This window comes from Nerophis ophidion, linkage group LG03, assembly GCF_033978795.1.
Source record: "Nerophis ophidion isolate RoL-2023_Sa linkage group LG03, RoL_Noph_v1.0, whole genome shotgun sequence".
NCBI lineage: Eukaryota > Metazoa > Chordata > Actinopteri > Syngnathiformes > Syngnathidae > Nerophis > Nerophis ophidion.
This window is the reverse complement of record NC_084613.1, coordinates 61,097,923-61,121,006: the sequence shown is the minus strand read 5'-3', so window position 1 is coordinate 61,121,006 and position 23,084 is coordinate 61,097,923. Positions and strand designations below refer to the sequence as shown.

Below are 23,084 nucleotides of genomic sequence, written 5' to 3'. Positions count from 1 at the left end.
GGTCCTCTGCGTGTTTACAGAGGCTTCTTTGATGACGTACTGTGCCGCGCATCCATCCATCCATTTTCTACCGCTTGTCCCTTTCGGGGTCGCGGGGGGTGCTGGAGTATATCTCAGCTGCATTAGGGCGGAAGGCGGTGTACACTCTGGACAAGTCGCCACCTCATCACATGGCCAACACAGATAGACAGACAACATTCAAACTCACATTCACACACTAGGGCCAATTTAGTGTTGCCAATCATCCTATCCCCAGGTGAATGTCTTTGCATCAAACTTTAAAAAAAATTAAAAAAAATTAAAAAAAATAAAAAATATAAATAATAATAATAATAATAATAATAATATATATATATATATATATATATATATATATATATATATATATATATATATATATATATATATATATACACACACATACATATGGCAGCGTGGTGCCAAATTCTCAACTCCCAAGTTATGCAATGCTTTGGACAGCGACTGCATTTAAAGTTAAAGTACCAATGATTGTCACACGCGAAATTATTCTTTTCATTAGACCCATCACCCTTAATCATCCCTTTGGAAGGTGAGAAGAGCAGTGGACAGCAGAGGTGGCCGCACCCAGGAATCATTTGGCGAATGGTGAGTGGCTACAGCTTTATTTACACATACACCAATTTGCTTTTGAACCTATATCTCACTCGATGTAGCGACTTTATCACTTATCTCATCTGTTTATGTTGTTAACTTCTCTTAGCAACTTAGCACAGAAGCTAACGATAGCTCCTCTCTGCTGCTCGCTCGGTGTTTCAAATGTTTAGCTAAACCTTGATTTAAAAGTGCCTCTCTCAATAGCCTGTACGGACTAAGATACTGTAGTATAGAGGCTGGGTAGCTGAAAAGTAGTTTTAAATATAACACCCAGCGGCTTTCACCGCAGTGAGCAAGTAGAAGCTCCATCTATCCCGGGAGCGTGAATGGACAAAATTAACAAAACTGCTTTGACATAGTAACGGCAAACTACTTACTTCATAAGAATAAACAACATATTACGTTACAACTAACAATCAACCCTGAGGCAACCTTAAGCAATTTTCACTTTTTTTTATTAAAGATACAGGTATATATCAGTTTTGGTCCATATCACCCAGTCCTACTATATGTTGTATTTTTTTTATAAGAGATTTACAGTTAAATTTAACATCTATTATCACCCCCGTAGATGATATCAAAAGAGGGTACAGACTTTTGAAGGCAAGTTGAGCTACACTATGACATGACTGATAGCAATACCCATGTATGCTGCATATAAAAAGTAAGGGAGGACATACAGTAAATATGTGCATAATTGCTGCTACTTTTCTAGCTTTCTAGGTTCAAACTTATAAAATAAACTCACCGGTCATAGCAACATCCGATGACACACTGGGTTGACTGGCGGAGCCATTTGCTAGTGACACAACATCAGCTATTACAGGGTTGGTTTTAGAAGAGAAGTGAGGCTGAGCTGGAGCTGGAAGAAAAGCAATAAAAACAATAATCTCTAAAAAAAAAAAAGATGATTAACTAGCATTTTGTTCATACCCTTTTAATTTAGGAAAACAGATGTTTCACTACAAAGCAATATGTATGCAACTCAGGATTGCAAATCTGCCGAGCCATCAACGGCCTGTTTTCGTGAAAAAGTGTGTGGCCGCCATTGCCGATTAACGCATTTTATGTCGATAAACGCTGATCCCCTCTGGCTGACAATGTATTTATTTTTAGTCCACCAGCATTAGCTAAAAGTTAATGATGTATCGCCACACAGGGTGGAACCGCTCCCTTAAGTTAATAAAGAGCACCTCCAATTCAGCAAATAAACTACATTTCTTAGTATTTTAAGTATCTGTAGAGAGGGGCGCGGCCCACGTGTTCCCTGCGGGCAGGGTATGTGCAGGGGCCGGCCACGAAGCGGCAACAGGTGAGTGGATACCTCAGCTGGAACGAGTTATCTAATCACCTGTTCCTTTATTTGGCAGCGCTGGAGACCATGAAGGGAGAGGGAACGGACAAGGAAGAGGCTGAAAAGCAAGAGCCTGAACTTTGATATTTGTAAAAGGAGAAATAAAACTGTGTTAAACCTCTGTAGCTGGCAGTGGTGTGGTCCTGTCTAACCCGACGAACACGGGGGGAGAGGAGGAAACGTCCATAGTATCATTATCAAGTATCATCACTGAAGAACAAGGCTTAACATGTTACATGCTTTAAACACCACCGATAAATATGCGCTTAGTAAAATTTAAGAAGTGTAAATGGACCCACGTTGCAGCAGAAAGTAAGCAGCTACTAACAGGTAGGTTAATAAGAGTCAAGAGGATATTATAGCAATAACAGCTGGTGAGTCAGCAATTTCGCATCCAGCACACGACACAAAAGAGGGCAGATCGATCCATAATTGGTGTTGTCGATAATAAGGGTAGTGTGATGGAAACTAGGATGTTAAGGTAGATTTTTTTCCCTCAAAATATTTTTGGGTTGTTCTTGTTTAATGATAACAAACTCAGAATAATTTGCTGGACACAGGAGAGCTTTCAGGGCAAAAACCAAAGGATTTACAGAAAATTAGTGGTGGATAGTTGTTTTTGCTTTTCTTTCGTTAGTCTACTATTGACTTTGTTTTGCTCAAACAATTGTATTTCATAAAAGAGAAAAATCTCCAATATGGTGTTGCTATTGTAAAATTGTCAATTGCACTCACCATAAAAAAAAATACAAAAATGTATAGTTGATACGTGTGATCTGTAACGGTCGATCTCAATCACTGATAATTGGTATATGAATCGGCAGCATAAAACATCCCCTAAATGCAGCACAATAATATTGCCATGGCAACATCTCAACACTTAAACAACATTAAGAAGAGTAATGTGCAGTACTGATAAAAGGAGGAATATTACCATGTGGTGTTTGTGGCTCTGCTCCAGTGCCATTACTGGGAGTGTGTGGGTTCAATTCAAAATGCATGGAGCAGTACCCAAGCAAGCAGGCCAGGTTGCAGAAGTTACGTACTGAGCCCATATACTGCAGCTTCTCATTCAAATAGCCTTGTTTCCTACAATTGTCGCATCGGCCCATCTGTACAACAAAGTGTAGAAAAACAAAGTCCCTGTTAATAAACTGTTTTCAGATTAACCCTTAAACACTTCTAGGGCCCAAAACTGGTATCACATGTGTTACTTATTTGATATGATTACAGTTTCAAGGTTAGCGGTCTAAAAGTTATTTTGCATTTTGAAATATGTAGAAGAATTTAAGTTCCATCTTAAAACTAATTTGTACACCCTAGCCTTTGAATAGGCATCTTTTTAAACCAGTTGATCTTCTGTTTGTCTTATCTGCTCCGCCCCCCTTTCCTGCTTGGAGAGGTTATCAGTTGGCCACAGATCAGCTTCCATGGAGGATGCGGTAGATATTTCAAGCCTACATACAAGAAGATCCACTGCTGGCCTCACCATGAACTTGACTCTCACGTTATTAACTGTATACACTCTGCATCCATTGCACTGATCACCCTTTGTCACATCTGCATTCCCTTTCAGAGTTTCTTGTTGTTCCCATCAAGTTTTTTTTTTCCCTGATGTGGGATTTGAGCCAAGGATGTCGTTGTGGCTTGTACAGTCCTTTGAGACATTTGTGATTAAGGGTTATTATATAAGTTAACTCTGATTGATTGATTGATAAAATTGCATTGTGGTTTAGTCCGCACCGCTGTTGAAATAGAATATTAACAGAGTATACACACTTTCTTTTAAAACTATTTCAGCCCCGTTGTCACCCATTATAACAGTTATTTTTAACAGAAGGTAATCCTGGTATATTACTATGCCTTTTCATGAAAACCAAATGAAATGTTGTACTTGTGCAATGACAAAGTTTTTTCCTTCCCGCAAATTGAAAAACGAAAGAGAATATTGTTTTGGTGTAACTGCGCCCCATAATGGCGCCGGAAAACCATTAATTTAATTCTCCCAATTTTAAGGAGAGTAAATGAGTTAAATTGCCATCAAACCACTGAAATGCAATGCAAATTATGGTAGACATATGTAGCAAACAATAGCACTTGATCACAAGTACCTCAAAGGGCTTTAAAAACTCTCAATAACGTGTTGTGGGAACTCAAACAAGTCCTGCTTGCTTTCTCTTCAATTCTAGCTCAATAGGCACTGTAAAAATCTACTGTATTAAAATCAATGCTGCCATGAATTTATTGACCAATTCAAGGCTGTAATTATCCAATCTGAAATATTCCAGAGTAAAACTTTTTTTTTTAAAGAAATATTGCATTTCTCATTATAAAATAAAATGTTATTATTGACAAAAAGACCCCACAACATAAAAGATATTTAAAGAAAAATAAATAAATAGATAAATCATAAGTTGTGAAAAGTAAAAAGGAGTCAAATAAATATCAATTTATTGCAGACTTATGACAGTTTCATGAGTAGGTCCCTTTTGGATCCTAAGAATGAGTACCGGTATGCATAGTCATTCTTAAGGTTGCAAAAAGGCTAAACAAAATGTATTATTGTTAATTTACTCCTTAATGTAAAGGATGACCTGGCTTAGATATTGATTAGGATAAAAAGAAAATAAGCACATTTCCTCACCCCATAGTAGAGTACAGTGTACTGGGACATGCAGTGAGGTTTGCAGAACTCTTCTAGCTTGCCTCCATAATGGCTATGCAGCATCTTTTGGCTAATACTGTAGCAATAGCTGCAGGGACGGCAGGGAGGATCCTTGTCACGAGATGTCAGGCCAACTTTGAAGTTTAGTTTACAGGCTATAACACAAAAGTTGGGGTAAAGTTACTTGCAAAATAGGGTTGGGATCTAGCCATCTGATATTGAAATATGAAAAATAATGCGATTCTACTTGATAGAATGCTTGATTTGTCTTGGTAGACGTTTCGCCGCTCATCCGAGTAGGCTTAATCAGTTTGTGCTCACAAACTTAGATTGGTCAGATCTTGTCCAGCGGCTGGTGCCAAAACCCATATATTTATATACCAAAAAGCAAGGATGGTTTCGCCCTATCGTAGTTGGAAAAATAAAAATGTAATGCAATCGGGCAATCCTAACTGTCAGAGCCAACGACAGTCGAAGTGTAAATTCCCCTTGTTAGCCTTGAGGTAGTGTGTGGCAGAACGATCACTGTGGATGGACTACTACCAGTCCAAAATAGTCGGAATCCCCCGTATAAACATTCCATTCAGTTGTAAACAAATGGCATTCTGGCCAGAATGTATAAATATTTGGGTTTTTGGCACCAGCTGCTGGACTAGGTCTGGACCAGTCTAAGTCTATGAGCACGAACTGATAAAGCCTACTCGGATGAGCTGCAAAACAAATCAAGCAGACCAATTGCGATCGATTGAATGCTCTGAGATAAAAAATGACCTGAATGAATGAAATCCTACATAGACACTTGATAGAAGCATGTTTCCTCAGATTTATAGAATGAATGTTGTAAAGCAAACTCACTTTTACTGCAGAAGAAAATGTCTCTCCCATTGTAGTGAATTGTGTCAAAGGGCACCTGGTCTTTTTTACAAAATTCACACAAAGCTTGGATATTTTTTTGTATTTTATAGAGCTCACAGCATGCCATAGAGCAAAACACAGAAATCCGACCCTGCAAAAAACAAAAAAACAACAAAAAAACACTTTTATTTAACAGTTCCTCTGAGTGATAACTGATGTTGGTAAAGAAAATAACTTACTTGGTGGCCGAAAAGCAGTGGTTTAATGTTGAAATGTTTGGTGCACTGATGGCATGTTACTTTAGGACTGTTGCTGTTTCCACCCTCCCCGGCTCTCAGAGGCTGAGGGGGGGGCGTTCTGGGGTGGGCTTGCCCAGGTATAGAAGTAGAAGTCATGGCTAGTGATGGTGGAACCAACGGGGGCACTGAACTGTTACTGCCATGGTGGCTGGGGTAGGGGGCAGAAGATGAGCAGTCCTGAGGAATGGGAGGGACTGAGCTGCCTCTGGAGGATGGGCCTAATAATCTTGACGCATCCCTGGGAGAGGATTTTCCATTCATCAGATCCAACTGTGTATAGCCGGATTTCTGTAAAAAATTAAAAAAAAATATTAATAATAAAAAAATTATGAAAATTACAAATTATATTCATTAATTAGTCGCTTACTAGACTTTTATGTTCGCCAAAATACTTCACACTAAAGAGCCATTGATCAACACGGTAACTTTGTTATATGTGGGCATCTGAGGGGCGCGAATAAGAGTCTGCAAATGCGGTGCACATTTTGGTGTCGAGTTTGATTAATAAGTACTACAGTTGTCTGCTATTTGATGCAAAATTTATACCAACATGCAAAAAATACATCAGCACCTGATTTTATTATATCGTCAGCACCAAACACTTTTTCCTCAGGCAAGCCTCCTCAATTCGATGCGCTTGAGTACTGAATCATCGCCGAAAAAAAAGAATGCCTCATGTCTAAAAATATGAGCTAATGTTTCCCATTTATTTACTTATTTGTGGAAGCCAGTCATGAATGCGGATTTGGGGCTTCATGTTCGCCCTTCTCATGTACACATTATTAACTGTAGGTAGGGCTGGGCGATATTGCCTTTTTTTAATATCGCGATATTTTTAGGCCATATCGCGATATACAATATATATTACGATATTTTGCCTTGGCCTTGAATGAATACTTGATGCATATAATCACAGCAGTATGATGATTCTATGTGTGTACATTAAAACATTCTTCTTCATACCGCATTCATATATGCTACTTTTAAACTCTCATGCAGAGAGGGAAATCACAACTAAGTCAATTGACCAAAAGTGTATTTATTAAAGTTATTAAGCAATGGCACAAACATTCAAGTCATTTCCAAAACATAAAGGGCAAGATTGTCAGAGACATTTTAAGTGTCAAATAAAATGAGCTGCATAATTAGAAATAAAATAGTATTCATCCTTCACTATGTGGTATGTTACTAAGGTTATGAAATTCTCTTCATTCTCTAGCGAGTGACTTTTCAAATAATGCTACATATTAGCACTAATACTACTTTTTATAGCAATGCTTTTTCCCCCCACACTTGAAAAATTTCGGTTGTCTGTTCGACATATTCCCAATTGAAGCCGAACCACCGCGAGACGATGGAAACCCTGCTGTTTTTATTTGGAATTAAGTCTTCCTTCATTTGTTACCAGATCCGCACCTTCTTTCTCTCGTAAGGCTACGTTAGCAGCTAACGTAGCCCAGTATGCTACCTCTCTGCTCTGCGAGGGCGGACACGTATGTGACGTATGACGTGACAGTGTGTGACACGTATGTAAGAATGTGAGAGTGCTTGTCTGTGAGAAGGAAAGACAGGAAAGAGTGAGAAGAGCCTGAAGTGTACGCCCGCAGCTAAAAGCAACTGCGTGAGAACGTATGCTCGAATATTACGATATAGTCATTTTCTATATCGCACAGAGACAAACCCGCGGTATATCGTATACATCGATATATCGCCCAGCCCTAACTGTAGGTGTGGTGTAGCTCCACTTCACAACACACCTCATACACTTCTGGTTTGCCAATGAATAAAACATTGCAGAAATGGTCCGTGATGTACTTTAGCAACTTAGTAACTATATTCTTTAAGTAGAGGTACTTATTGCACATTGAAGACAAAATATGGCTTTGGGGTCATTTGCTAAACGCAGCCCTTTTTGCAGGCCTTACTAAACTTACTTTTAAAAAAGGGGCATAAATAAATATTTCCCACACTGTACATGTTTACATTGCATAAGACATCAAATTATTTGAGTCCTCTTACCCTGAAAGTCGAAACACATTCATAGGTGCAGAAGTTCCTTATAGTACCATCTACCATTGCCAGGTGATACTGAGGAACCGCTACGGACTTGCACAGACAGCATGGGAATGCAGCCCCTGGGGAATGGACAAAAAAAACAACTTAATAATGACAAAATTACAACATCACCTTTCGCAGTCTTTGGCTCGGTTTTCGTGGAGTGTCGTACCGGTTAAGGTGTGGAGCGGTGGCCGGCTCATTTGCACACAAACAGGTGAACAGTAAAGCTGAACTTTCCCCTTGTCGTCTCGCTCCATTATGCTTGTGGACACTATTGCGGGCTTGTGACAATGGGCACACACAATCGACTTTCTGCAAGACTGTTTAAAGAGGCATAAAAGTTGACTTTAGAACCGCATGGGCGGCTTAAGGGCCATCTGTCCATAACAAATAAACTCGCACATACCTGCTTGTAAGTGCCAATGCAGGTCGGACCGCAGAAGTTGAGCTCAGATTTATCAATTTTAAGTGTATGACAGGAGGCCCCACTGCTACTACAATAAAGTCCACAACCTTCGCAGCAGTTCATGGCTAACTGTCGCATCTTGCGCCATGTTACAAAACAAGCATCACTGCAGAGCCTATGCAGACGACCCTGATGGCTGACCTCATGCTCAATCTGATGAGTGTTCAACACAACACAATCAATCTATAAATTATGCAGACAGACAAAAAAAAGCTAAATAAAAGCTCATCGTGATTACCTTGTTGGTTATTCTGCACACACTACAAACAAGAGTTTCCGTCGGTCGCTCAACAGCCTTCTCTTGTGGCTTCTCAGGCCGCTTTTCTGGCTGTTTGTCCACCAATTTTTCAGGAACCTTTTCATTTTTTTTTGCCCTGTGTCTGTAAATTGACAAACAGTGCTGGCTGCAAAAGTGCAAGTAGGTGTTGTCTTCAGCTGGAATCGTAATTGTGTCCCGAGCCCGAAGGATCTCGCTGCAAAAAGATAATGAAAGCGGAGAACACGCAATAATGAGCTTTAGTAAATGAAAAGGATGGCAAAAATGTCTAGAGCAGGGGTCACCAACCTTTTTGGAAGCATGAGCTACTTCTTGGGTACTGATTAATGCGAAGGGCTACCAGTTTGATAAACACTTAAATAAATTGCCAGAAATAGCCAATTTGCTCAATTTACCTTTAACTCTATGTTATTATTAATAATTAATGATATTTATCTTTGTGGAAACACTGATCATCTTAAAGATTTCTCACATTAAATATATATTTTTGATGACATGTTTTAAATAGGTTAAAATCCAATCTGCACTTTGTTAGAATATATAACAAATTGGACCAAGCTATATTTCTAACAAAGACGAATCATTATTTCTTACAGATTTTCCAGAACAAAAATTTTAAAAGAAATTCAAAAGACTTTGAAATATGCTTTAAATTTGATTTTCTAGATTTGCCAGAATAATTTTTTGAATTTTAATCATAAGTTTGACGAAATATTTCACAAATATTCACAAAAAGAACAGAAGCTAAAATGAAGAATTAAATTAAAATGTATTTATTATTCTTTACAATAAATAAAAAATACTTGAACATTAAATTGTCAGGAAAGAAGAGGAAGGAATTTAAAAGGTAAAAAAGGTATATGTGTTTAAAAATCCTAAACTCATTTTTAAGGTTGTGCTTTTTCTCTCTAAAGTTGTCTTTCTGAAAGTTATAAGTAGCAAAGTAAAAAAATAAATTAATTTATTTAAACAAGTGAAGACCAAGTCTTTAAAATATTTTCTAGGATTTTCAAATTCTATTTGAGTTTTGTCTCTCTTAGAATTAAAAATGTCGAGCAAAGCGTGATCAGCTTGCTAGTAAATAAATACAATTTAAAAAATAGAGGCAGCTCACTGGTAAGTGCTGCTACTTGAGCTATTTTTAGAACAGGCCAGCGAGCGACTCATCTGGTCCTTACGGGCGACCTGGTGCCCGCGGGCACCGCGTTGGTGACCCCTGGTCTAGAGAAACCAATCAGGCTTAGGTCTACAAGTGTAACAGCGGTTATGCTTAGGCTTTTAACCCACTGATCATCACTTATAGCTAAGTTAAGTGGCATATTTTACAGATGTAAAGCCCAGATGTGCAGGTTAGCCATAGTAGAACTGATGATAGAGTGTAAGGTAGAAAATGGTTCTCTAATACCTGTTGCATAGAGAACAGGTTTGGTTCTTGTTGGCTGGAGGCAGATGGCCTGTCAGACAAATCGTGGAACAAAATAGTTGTGTCGAGCCTTTTCTTTGGAATGCTGTTTGACCTTTAAGCAGAACCTAGGCACATGTACAATAACATACAGCAAATTTGAGGTCAATATTGTCAAATCCTTATTTTTAGCTTAGATAGAACAAAACAAAACCAAAGGTGACAGGGTACCTTAAAGCAGCCACTGCAGCGTACACTACCAACAATGGCTGGCGCAGGTGGTCGAGGGGGCAGTGCTGATAAAACTAAAGGAGAAGTCGTAACTGGAGCTGGAGGTCTGACAGGAAGGGGAGCCATTGCTTGGAGAACAGCACTTCTACCCTGAATAAAAAAGGCTGTTTGTTGCGGAGGAGGAGCGGCCACTTGATGGACGGAAAGAAAAAGACAGAAAATGTTCATGACAAAAGGAACAAAGAAATTATCTGAGAAAGCTTAATGCGACTAGTGCAAAATAGAAACTCAAGCATTTCTGACAAAAACATATCAACTTACCCACAGGGGGCACAAGTGTATTCCCGCCACCGACAGAGTAAACTGAACTGATCCTAAGCTCTTCCTGAAAAACATAAATTAAAATGTTTTTTAAAAAAAAAGACATAAAAAAATAGGCAACCCAAAACAACACATTTAAGTAACAGTTTACATACAGCTAAGAAATTGCCAATATTAAGACGTAACAGACAAAATAAAAGATAATTCATAGGTTGAATCGACATCTTTTATATGGCAACTCAAAACTTAAGGTACCAATAGATAAAAGTGGTTGGAATTGTGTTGATCGTTAAAAAAGTTGAAATTGAGCTGACCTTTTCTTCTTAGATCTTGTATAGGATAATATTTAAAATTGACTAAGTCTGCATTTAAGACACATTAAATAATTTAAAGCCTAAAAATGCTTGGATGAGAATTGTGACCTGTAAATGACGATAATTAAAACCTTCAAAAACACAGCGGCCTGAGACCAAAGCAAATACAGTGGAACGCTGATTTACTAACTCCCCCATTGTAAAAACGTTTTCATTTAAGAAACACAGGTGTAATAAAAATATAATTTGGTGTACGAACCTTATCACTGTGTACAGACATTTCATCCACTCATTCTGTGTCTCGCAGTGCAGCCATTCTGTGTCAGGTAGCAAAGTGATTGTGGGCATGCTGATCTATCTCCGATACTCAATCAATCAGCATAGTAGTGCTGTCATTAGTTACTGTGCTAGTTTGTGTAAATTTTTTGTGATTTTTGCCTTTTTACATTTCTTTTTGTAGCTCAATATGACTGAGTCCATAGAAAGCAATGAACAAGCGATGTGTGATTTGAAACATTCGGAAAGTATCCACGGTGTTGTCAACATTTCCACTCCTCTCTTTTGGGAAGGTAAAGTGGATTTAATTTTTTTTCCTAGTCATTGTAACAACCTGGCTGTTAAAAAGGGAACTGCTGTGTGAACTTTTTGGGGAATTTTGCCTATTGTTCACAATCATTATGAAAGACACGCTTTTTTTATTTTTAGGATTTTAGAGATGATAATGGGAGTCACCGTAGTAGCCTTCAAAGCCCTCCAAAACAACTTCAAAACCCTCCATCAACGTTTTATAGAAACACTGCAAGTAGGGCTGGGCGATATATCGATATATACGATATATCAGGGGTTTGTCTCTGTGCGATATAGAAAATGACTATATCGTAATATTTGAGTATACGTTCTCACGCAGTTGCTTTTAGCTGCGGGCATTACAGTTCAGGCTCTTCTCACTCTTTCCTGTCTCCTTCTCACAGACAAGCAGGCGCACATACTTACATACGTCAAATACTGTCACGTCAAACGTCACATACGTATACGCCATCGCCCAACAGAGAGGTAGCAGACTGGGCTACGTTAGCTGCTAACGTAGCCGTACAAGTGGGATTACGAGAGAAAGAATGTGCGGATCTGGTAACAAATGAAGGAAAACTTAATTCCAAATAAAAAACAGCAAGGAGGTCCATCGTCTACCGGTGGTTCGGCTTCAAGTGAGAATATGTCAAACAGACAACCATAATTTGTCAAGTGTGGGGCAAAAGCGTTGCTATAAAAAGTAGCATTACTGCTAATATGTAGCATCATTTGAAAAGTCACTTGCTAGAGAATGAAGAGAATTTTATAACGTTCGTCGTAACCTACCACATAGTGAAGGACGAATACTATTTGATTTCCTATTATGAAGCTCATTTTTATTTGACACTTAAAATATCTCTGACAATCTTGCACTTTGTTTTGGAAATGACTTGAATGTTTGTGCCATTGCTTAATAACTTTAATAAATACATTTTTGGTCAATTGACTTAGTTGTGATTTCCCTCTCTGCATGAAAGTTTAAAAGTAGCATATATGAATGCAGTATGAAGAAGAATGTCTTAATGTATACACATATAATCATCATACTGCTGTGATTATATGCATCAAGTGTTTATTCAAGGCCAAGGTAAAATATAGTGATATATATCGTATATAGCGATGGCCTAAAAATATCGCGATATTAAAAAAAGGCCTAATCGCCCAGCCCTAACTGCAAGTATATATACTGTATATATTTTGTAGTAACAGACACATTCATAACAACATCTAATATGTACAACATTTACCGTATTTTGATCATTTTAAGCTTAGTCTAGACTAATTTCCTCGGCGCATTTATTCCTGTTTACATAGCAGCACACATCCAACTTCCGGCAACAAATGTGTGTTCCTATTTCCGGAACTAACCTGAGTGTGTTGTAATCATGGCAGACTTGGTAACAGACAACAAAGACGACTATTTTTGGACAAATGAGAAAGCAAAACCTTATCTTTTTTTCCCTGAATTCACGGAGGATGAACTTCTGCTTATAGAAGTGGGCACAAATAGATAATGAAACGTTAGAGCAGACGGAAGCCGAGAGAATGAGGTTGGCGTGTCTTGGTCACGGTGTAAATATGGAATTTGGAGCCAAGCTATGGCGAAAGAAATGGAGTGCTTGCCCAAAGTCAACTGGAAATGTCCCCATCCAGCTGGACCAAATAGACAACTGTCCATCGAGTTAAGTCATTATATCACTGATCATGGTACACGCAGCACGTCCTGAGTGTTATTACAACTTCAGTACATACACTGTCGAGCTAGCAGTGTACAAACAAAACATGAACTGTGGGTTAATACTTCCAAGATATTGTAAAATGATTGTTCATGTTTTTCAGTCAGTGCAGATTGGGGTCCTATCGCATTGTGTTGTACGTTACAAACTCAAACGTGATTTGGGTGTTAAGTTGAAGCTTGTTTATCTCTTGCCATAGCTAGCTCACGGCTAATACCGTAGAATGCCGATGTCTTAGCCCATCCAGCCCATCCATTTTCTACCGCTTGTCCCTTTTGTGGGTCGCGGGGGTGATGGAGCCTATCTCATCTGCATTCGGGCGGAAGGCAGTGTACACCCTGGACAAGTCGCTCCTTATCGCAGGGCCCGATGTCTAAGTACGCTAGAAAAACAGTTCCTCAGTGTTCGCTATCAAATAGCAATGTCGCTACAGCTCGGTTATTATACAGGTTAAGAAACGTAAATTAAGTATTGTTGGCAGTTTTTCATTGCAAGTGATTTAAAGGCAGAATGAATTGCTACCTTTAGCTGCATTGCTAGCCATCTAGAACAGGGGTAGGAAACCTATGGCTCTTGAGCCAAATGTGGCTCTTTTGATGACTACATCTGGCTCTCAGATAAATCTTAGCTGACCTTGGTTAACACCATAAGTAATTCATAATTCCGCTGGTAATCAGTGTTAAAAATAATGTTCAAAATGTAAAACATTCTCATGTATTTTAATCCGTCCATCCGTTTTCTAAACTCGCATTAGTGGTAATAAGTATTTTATTTATTATTTGTTAACTTCAGAATAACAATGTTATCAAAAAGAACAGGAGACTTACCGTATTTTCGGATTATAAATCGCAGTTTTTTTTTCATAGTTTGGCCGGGGGTGCGACATATACTCCGGAGCGACTTATGTGTGAAATTATTAACACATTACCGCAAAACATTAAATAATATTATTTATCTCATTCGCGGAAGAGACTAAAAAATGTAAGCAATTGTCACACACACGTCAGCAATCGTCACACACACGTCAAGCAATAAGAATTCGGTGGGGGAGGGTCATGGGATGCTAACTGCTATATGCTATAGGCTACTGCCGTAGCTATTACAATGGATCATTTCAACGTTGGCGGTAACTTATAAAAACTGACAACAGCTGAACAAAAATGGCACCTAAAAGGTACTGCAGATTACAAGCTGGACGTAATGAAATATGCAGCAGAAAACGACAAGAGGAAGTGGCGCATACCTTTGGAGTTAGCAGAGTTGTTTAGAAGTGACATCGAGGAAGAAGATTTTATCGGATTTATCGATTAGGAGTGACAGATTGTTTGGTGAACGTATAGCATGTTCTAAATGTTATAGTTATTTGAATGACTCTTACATAATATGTTACGTTAACATACCAGGCACGTTCTCTGTTGGTTATTTATGAGTCATATAACGTACACTTATTCAGCCTGTTGTTCACTATTTGTTATTTACCGTATTTTTCGGACTATAAGTCGCAGTTTTTTCATTATTTGGCCAGAGGTGCGACTTATACTCAGGAGCGACTTAATGTGTGAAATTATTAACACATTACCGTAAAATATCAAATAATATTATTTACCTCATTCACGTAAGAGACTAGACGTATAAGATTTCATGGGATTTAGCAATTAGGAGTGACAGATTGTTTGGTAAACGTACAGCAAGTTCTATATGTTATAGTTATTTGAATTAAACTTACCATAATATGTTACATTCCAGGCACCTTCTCAGTTGGTTATTTATGCGTCATATAACGTACACTTATTCAGCCTGTTGTTCACTATTCTTTATTTATATCAAATTGCCTTTCAAATGTCTATTCTTGGTGTTTGGTTATATCAAATAAATTTCCCCAAAAAATGCGACTTATACTCCAGTGCGACTTATATATGTTTTTTCCCCTTCTTTATTATGCATTTTCGGCAGGTGCTACTTATACTGCGGAGCGACTTATACTCCGAAAAATACGGTATTTTAAATTGCCTTTCAAATGTTTATTCTTGGTGTTGGATTTTATCAAGTTAATTTCCCCCAAAATGTGACTTATACTCTAGTGCGACGTATATATGTTTTTTTCCTTCTTTATTATGCGTTTTTGGCCAGTGCGACATATACTCCGGAGCGATTTATAATCCGAAAAATATGGTATTATACTTTAAAAATGTTGGATTTACTTAAAAATGCACGCATTTAGTTGTATTCACTTCGATGAGGTTGCGACTTGTCCAGGGTGTACACCGCCTTCCGCCCGATTGTAGCTGAGATAGGCACCAGCGCCCCCCGCAACCCCAAAGGGAATAAGCGGTAGAAAATGGATGGATGGATAGTTGTATTCAGTGTTAAAAAAATATTATATGGCTCTCACGGAAATACATTTTAAAATATTAAGCTTTTATGGCTCTCTCCGCCAAAAGGTTCCCGACCCCTGATCTAGAACATGCCAATTTTTACATGTTAGAATGCAAAAAAAAAACCTTTTGTCTTCTTGTCTCTCATGATTATTGTGAACTATTGGCAACATTCCCCAAAAAAGTGCAGCTTCCCTTTAAAATTAAACAGTTTTGTGATTTCAAACTGTGAGTGCACTGTAGGGCTAATGACAGTGTGTCGGCAGGGCTGCTGCAAATGAGGACAGTTCATCTAGTTGTTTTGACTTTGTTATTAAATAGAAAGTTGATTAATCACCCCCTTGTTTTGTATGTTCGAGCACTTTATATTGTGTTCAAAGTGTACAAACGTATTATAATATGGACTTTGTCAAGGCTGGAACCCATTATTCATGTTTACATTGTTTTAATGGAGTAATGTGCCTCAATCTACAAACTTTTCGATTTACAAATTCTGTTCAAGAACCAATGAAGTTCATAAATCGAGGTTCCACTGTAGTGCATTTCTTTGCATTTAAGTATTCTTCAGTGCAACACTTACCTCCTGATGCTCCAGTTCCTCTTTGATCTGTCTAACAGAGCTCTGAGGCAATAAAGCAGCATCGTATCCCTCGTCAATGGGCTCATCTTTAACTGCGATATTGGGAGACATCGGCTGGTTGCGGTCCTCCACGGGTGGAGGCTTGGACTGCTGTCATATCAAACAGTACAGAATAATACTTAACATTGTCGCTCATGTATACGTGTTGATCATTCCATTATTGTTTGGAAAGCTAAACTTCTATCTTATTTTTCATCAACTTCTCTACATACAAACAGTGGTTCATACATCCACCTCAAAATCTACAAAGCTAAGACAACATGGTCACAAATGGTCTATTTTGAATGTGTTTAGCAATAATTTTTTCTGAATATATTGTCATCTGGCCATTTATCACCAGATAACTCCAACAATATATTCCCATTGATCCATCCTTGGATGACATAAGGTAATAAGTAGCGATTTACTTACCTCTCCCTGCTGACTGTCTTCTGTTTCTTCCCTCTGATTCAGGACTCCTGCATCTGAGGATAAGAGGTAGAAAAGAAAAGGTCTCATTTAAAAAGGGGCCTTACTATGCAAAACCAACTCTTCTTACCTATTAGTTCCTGCTATTGTGTATTTAGGATCTGCATAAGTCCTGAAAATTGTAAATTACCATAGACCGTGGCAGCATTGCAGCGATATTAACAAAACAATCTTCATATTTCCGGGAAACAAGTTTGGAATTGGCCCATTTGGTGAAATGTTTCCCAAGTGTGACGTCAGAGGATTATCCATACCGGTATATGGTAGAAATTTACATTTAGGACTTTGAGGGGGTCATCTTTGTAGTCCGACGCTGTAGTCAATAAGCTCCTTAATTTTCTCTATCCCTTTGTTGTGGGGCAGACTGGCTCGTACATGGACATGCATTCTCCGCTATTGCCATTTCTAATACAAAGTAGCGTATACTTCGAACTTATATCTGTCAGTAGACTCGGAATGAAAGCACTAAAAACTACAACAAAAATGGCAGGGGAAGACGCAGTCAGAGTGGAGCCAAATTAATAAGACTGCCCGCAAAATAGCGCATTCTGAGGAGACGGTCAGAAAACGTCTTGTAAATACTTTGTAAAACAATACATGTAAAATTTTGACCAAAAAAAACACCATTACATGTGATGTAGACCACAAGGCAGTGTTTAAAAAAACATAATATAACCCCTTTAAAGTAAATATCCATAACTTTTACAATGCCATGTAGTTTGTGCAGAATTGATAGAAGGCTCTTATGATCTCACGAAGGCAATATTAAGCAATCCTTTTCTTCTCGTCAGTCACAGAGCAGTCATCCTCTAATAACAGCTCAGAGACACAACAAAATGGGCTGTAGTTGGTTTTGTTGGGACATGTGGAATTATTGAAAAAAATTAAGATTACTGGTAATTAGCAACATTCGTTCAAATAAAAACTATACACACAAAGAGGAAGTGTGACTAGGGATGGCAATCGAAAACCGGTTCTTCCTCTTTGTTTTAATTCATTTGACAGTTTTACAAACCATTCCTTTATCAAATCTATTTGGCACGAATGATGTCATCACTAGGAATAGGTACATTTCACATTTTTAAATGATACGGTACCAGAGTCGATACCAGTATATAATGGTACATTTGTGTTTTTTTTTTATGTGGCAATACAGGTAAAAGGGGAACTGAACTAAAAAAAAAACGTTGCCTATCGTTCCCAATCATTGTAAGAGACAAGAACACATTTCTTTTTTTAATTTTAGGATTTTGAAGCTGATAAAAAACACTTGCTAGATGGGGTTAATGGGAATCATTTACCATTGTAGCCTTCAAAACCCTCCAACATTTTTTATACACACTGCAAGTCTACATAAAATGTAGTAACAGATAAATTCATAAATATATTTAATATGTAGTATGCAGAATATTAATCTTATTTTGGTCATTTTATGCGTTACTCAAACTTATTTCCTCAGCGCATTTATTTTCGTTCTCACAGCAATGTACTTAGAACTTCCTGCAGCAAATGTGTGGTCCTACTCCCGGAAACAAATGCTTGTGTTTTCTAATCATGGCAGACTTGGTAAACGACAATGAAGATGAAAAATTAGAATTCACAACCTTATCTTATTAAACCTGAATATACGGAGGTGGAACTGCTTGTTATGGAAACTTATCGAGTACTAAGAGAGAGTGGAACATTGAAGGAGACGGAAACCGAGTGAGTGAGACTGGCTTGACTTGACGCTGCAAATGTGGAACTTGAAGCCAAGCTATGCAGACATAAATGGTGCGCTTTCCAAAATAAACTGCCAGATGGACCAAACATTACAACGTGCTTGCTGTGTAAAAACAAAACATGACATGTAGCTAATATTTTACAGATACTGTAATATGATTGTTCATGTTTTTCAGTCAATACAGATTTGTGTCCTATCCAAACATGTTGTGCATTACAAACTCAAAAGCGATTCAGCTGCTGACGCAGTAGCTGGCTTACCTCTTGCCGTAGCTAGCTTACGGCTAAAACTGTAGCATGCCGTTGGAAAGCGATGTGCTACTACGCTAGAAAAGAGTGCCTCAGTGTTCACTCTTACAATAACAATGTGTCTAGGCTTGGGAATATCGAATTTAAGTAAAAATATATTGAGAAATACTTTTTCATCCAAATCACCCAGCCCTAGTTAGTAGGAATGTCAAAAGAGTTACTTTCAAGTTCCGTTGACCAGCGGTTGACACGCTTCTGATAGGTGTTTAGGTTCCAAAAAAAAGCAATGAGGAACGTTTTTATGATATTCGAGCTGTTTTTCCAAACGTATTAAATCCATTAGTAAGTAAATAATAGACCATATACTATATATCCATTCATGCAATACATCACTTAAATGTGTTTTCATGTTAAAAGTGTTCACTGTAAAAAATAAATAAAATAAATAAAAATAACTTATTTTAAAAGGTGTGGCGGCAGTAATCATGCCGTGGCGTTGCGCTACAATCATTTAAATGTAGGGGAAACCCTGCATTAATAGTATTATCTTGCTTTCTTACACTTCTGAATCTCATTTGCCAGTATGCATTTATTTCAGTTCGTCCTCGATGTGTTAAAGTAGTCTGGAACTTAACTCAAGCTGAAGCTCAGCACAACCGCAACGCAAATGCACATGCTGGAATCCCGGAATCAGCGACTGACTAAGGTCGGGCACAAAACGTCATTGGGGTGCTTAAAGTCAACTGGGCTGTGCAACCCTTGAATCCTTGTGGTATTATCCTGATAAATAGCAGTAACAGTACCACTACATGCTCTTCCCATCATATAGATGTTTTTCTTTGTCAGGCATGGCACGTGTTAAACACTTACGTAACAATGAAAAAAAAAACTGTTTGTTATGCAGATAAAATAAATTGTTCGGTGGCCTTAACCAGACTTGTTTGCCTAGCCCACATGACGTGAATTTTTTATACTGTGTTCAACTAGCTTTTTTATCTTATTTTAAATATTTCCTTTGTATGTTTAGTAATGCATGTATTCTTTGTATGCTCCTATACGGACCCCAGGAAGACTAGCAGTCGCCTTGGCGTCAGCTAATGGTGATCCATTCAATAAACAATAAAATCCGTCCCAAATAATTAGGTGCCTTCCGCCAACAGAAAAAACCTGTACATTTCTATTTTATTGTCATTTTTTTTCAACAGCATTTCTTAACGCACAACTTATTCCTGTTTACTTTCATGTCAAAACTGTGCTTTTTGGGGGAACCAAGCACTAATTAAATTTATTTCAATTTTTTTCAATGGGGTACAATGAGAGATACAACCGTTTTGAGCCAAAAGCGTGGTCATAGAGCCATTTGAGTTTGTAAATAGTAAATGGGTTAAATTTCCATAGCGCTTTTCTACCTTTAAGGTACTCAAAGCGCTTTGACACTATTTCGACATTGACACACTGATGGCGGGAGCTGCTTTGCTGCTAACCACGACCCATCAGGAGCAAGGGTGAAGTATCTGTCTCAAGAACAAAACGGACGTGACTAGGATGGCAGAAGCTGGGGATCGAACCAGGAACCATCAAGCCGCTCTACCAAACAAACCACGCTAAAACTTGAGAATACTCAAGTATCTGATTTCCGTCATTCTAAGTTGGCTGAATGTTCAGTTAACTATCAGTGCACATACCTCGGCTGCTCTCAGGTGTGTTATCCTTAGAAGAGTGGGAGGTGTTTGCAGAGCTACTGGTCGCTTCCTTCTCTAGTGCCTCTTTTCTGGGCTTTGGAGGAGAAGAATCTTCTTGAACTTGGTTGCTTTCTTCTCTTGTTTCATTATTTTTTAACTTTGCTTTGTTGTTGTCCACATCCTCCAGCGTCTCAGTTGGCAAGGAAAAGTGCCAGTCCTCCTCCTCCTCCTCCTCCTCTTCTTCTGGCCCAAATGAAGGAAGGCCATCTAATGCATCATCAAACGCTGCCTCTCCACTTCCCCCTCCTTCACTGGGTTGAATGGTAAATGGGGAACGTTGTTCATTCATCTTTTCATCTTGCCTGCTGCTACTGTTGCTGCTATCCTGTTCTGGCGGTTGTTCCTCCTGCCTCGAAACTTCATCCACTGCCTTTGCTTCCTCCTGACCCCCACTCTTTGAGGAGGTGTTGGAGCCTCGGGAAGAGTCAGCAAAGTCTCCTAAACCCATCACCTCATCGAACACCCTGGATAGGTGCTGCTGATGCTAAGGGGGAGAAAGTTTAGGAAAAAGTTTAGGGAGTGATTAACAAAATATTTGATATTCACCATGTGCTGTATCGAGTTATAGTACAGTGAAACCTGTCAAAATCGACGTCGCTTAAAAACTCTGACTTACGTCAACATATACGGTTGTCTGAAAATAGTAATTGCTTGTACATTTACTTGTGACCACAGATATACATGAGTTACAATAAATTATTTTTTCATCCAACAGCAGTTTGTTGTTTTTCACCGTTTCTGCATAGTTTTTATTTTTATTCTTAACAGAACTATTGCAGTAATTTGAGTGTTGGACTAAGATGACAATAAAGCTTTTGTGTATGTTCTAATCTTCCTTCCAGCAGATAATGTTTTTTTATTTAACAAATGGGTGCTTTTTGTTAGTTCCTTTGCTAGATTAAGTTATTACAGCCAAAATTTGATTCTGAAGCTTACTTGGTTGTACTGAACAGAAAGTCACTGTTTGGACATTTTAATGTATGTTACTGTTATCGTTTCCAGTCTTTCAGTAATAAGGATAAATACCACATATGTCGACACAAATGGACAGATTCTAAGATAGAAAGGAATTACCTTTTTGAGTCTCAAACTTTGTTGACACAAGAAGTTAACCCATCCATCCATCCATCAATTTCTGCCGCTTGTCCCTTTTGGGGTTGCAGGGGGTGCTGGAGCCTATCTCAGCTGCATTCGAGCTGAACCATTTATTAAAAAAAAGTTTAATTATCCAGACGATTACACCTCTTGCAGATGTTTCTGAAACAACTTTACTCAGGATTAATAACGTAACAATATGAAAATGTCATATTGCGCTTATAGTGACTAGATCTATCAGGGCTACCATTTTTAACACATTAACACATGTTGAATGTGCTGAAAAAGTATTTTATGCACACTGAATTATATATTTAAAAAAAAAAAAGAAATACACATATTGTTGGAACGACCAATATTTTTAATGTTTTGTGTTTCTCATGTTTCACTAATAAAGACTGTATGGCGGGCGTTGTGCACCCTACTATGTTAAGGGATCCCTGAATGCATCGCAAAAACTCATCCGTTTCATATTTCTCTGAGTATAGATCGATGACTTGTAAGTTTAATGTATACATATGAATATCTTAGCATCTCAGACAGCAATGTGTTTATAAAATTTTAGAATGCAATTTGTCGTTTCATGAGGGGGAAATACGTTAATGTCTCTTGTATTCATTTTAGTATTGAAGCGAGCGAGCTGGTGCCAGTCTGTCCATGAGTTTACCAATATGTGTCTATCAATCATATTTTTTTGATAACTTTTATATCAAAACTGCAATACTAAAGCATAAGTTTTACCATGGTTATCATTAAAACATTTTACCCCTAATTTTTTATCTAGAATGTTTTTGTTGTCTACTCATCACTGACCAAACAAGACAGACAAATTATTTTCAGGCAGGTTCAAATAAATTCTTCATACAAAATTGAACTTTCACTGTTATTATTTGATCGTTCAAAACAATTGTACATATTTAGACTTCATCCCTCCCCGTTGCCTACTCAATCTGGCTTTCTTCACCAAGAAAGTTCATTTAATTTTTATAAAACTGCAATTCACAACATAAGTAGTTTAAGGATAAATAATTTCATAGAGAACAGGTCTATAATATGTTCTTTTATCAAACTAAGTAGTCTCAGATTACTTGCTTATACGACGGCATAGCAACATTGTCGTGCTTTTACAATTTCTCATTTTGCATTGGGAGAAGCGCATTAAGTTAAGAACATGTCTTGTTTTCATTTGTAAACATTTTTTTGTGAAATACAACTGTGGAGGAGCGATTGCAATACAGTCGGTACATGTTTGTGCTTCCCCGTAAGGGAAACACTGGTTTCAGATGTTGCATGATATAAAGGACTGATATGAAATGGAGTGATTTACTAATAATCATCACACAATCAAACAATAGTGCTTAATAGTTTGGGAATGTCATCTCAAACAGCTGTCCGCTTTCTTTTTCCAGAAATTTGGCAATCATCAACAATCCCTGCGTGAGACAAAAAAGCCTTCCTTTCCCTTTTCTGAGCATTCTAGATAGCCACCTTTAAACAAACAATGCAGGTAAAGGGATATTCATCTATTCCACATATAAAGCCACTAATAAACACCCCTAAACCTCTAACAGGAGTAACAGGCACATTTATGATAATACAGTATTTTGGT

At 38.0% G+C, this 23,084-nt stretch overlaps 1 protein-coding gene across 7 annotated transcripts in view; it reads right to left on the bottom strand.

Annotated features, from left to right (window-relative positions):
- si:ch211-266o15.1 (zinc finger MYM-type protein 4) overlaps nt 1–23,084 on the bottom strand; it is a 67,233-nt gene that overhangs the window by 31,753 nt on the left and 12,396 nt on the right. For 6 of the 7 annotated variants that reach the window (XM_061895764.1, XM_061895762.1, XM_061895761.1 and 3 more), the window contains 15 exons: nt 20,324–20,864; nt 16,611–16,663; nt 16,140–16,289; nt 10,565–10,628; nt 10,244–10,434; nt 10,016–10,140; nt 8,572–8,806; nt 8,274–8,486; nt 8,037–8,187; nt 7,829–7,944; nt 5,750–6,097; nt 5,511–5,661; nt 4,635–4,810; nt 2,925–3,102; nt 1,385–1,498 (listed from right to left, as the gene is read on the bottom strand). In XM_061895764.1, coding sequence (XP_061751748.1) covers nt 1,385–1,498; nt 2,925–3,102; nt 4,635–4,810; nt 5,511–5,661; nt 5,750–6,097; nt 7,829–7,944; nt 8,037–8,187; nt 8,274–8,486; nt 8,572–8,806; nt 10,016–10,140; nt 10,244–10,434; nt 10,565–10,628; nt 16,140–16,289; nt 16,611–16,663; nt 20,324–20,864 — 2,806 coding nt within the window. Of the gene's footprint in view, nt 1–1,384; nt 1,499–2,924; nt 3,103–4,634; nt 4,811–5,510; nt 5,662–5,749; nt 6,098–7,828; nt 7,945–8,036; nt 8,188–8,273; nt 8,487–8,571; nt 8,807–10,015; nt 10,141–10,243; nt 10,435–10,564; nt 10,629–16,139; nt 16,290–16,610; nt 16,664–20,323; nt 20,865–21,454; nt 21,577–23,084 lie in introns of those variants that run through there. The other variant, XM_061895766.1, reaches the window with a different exon arrangement.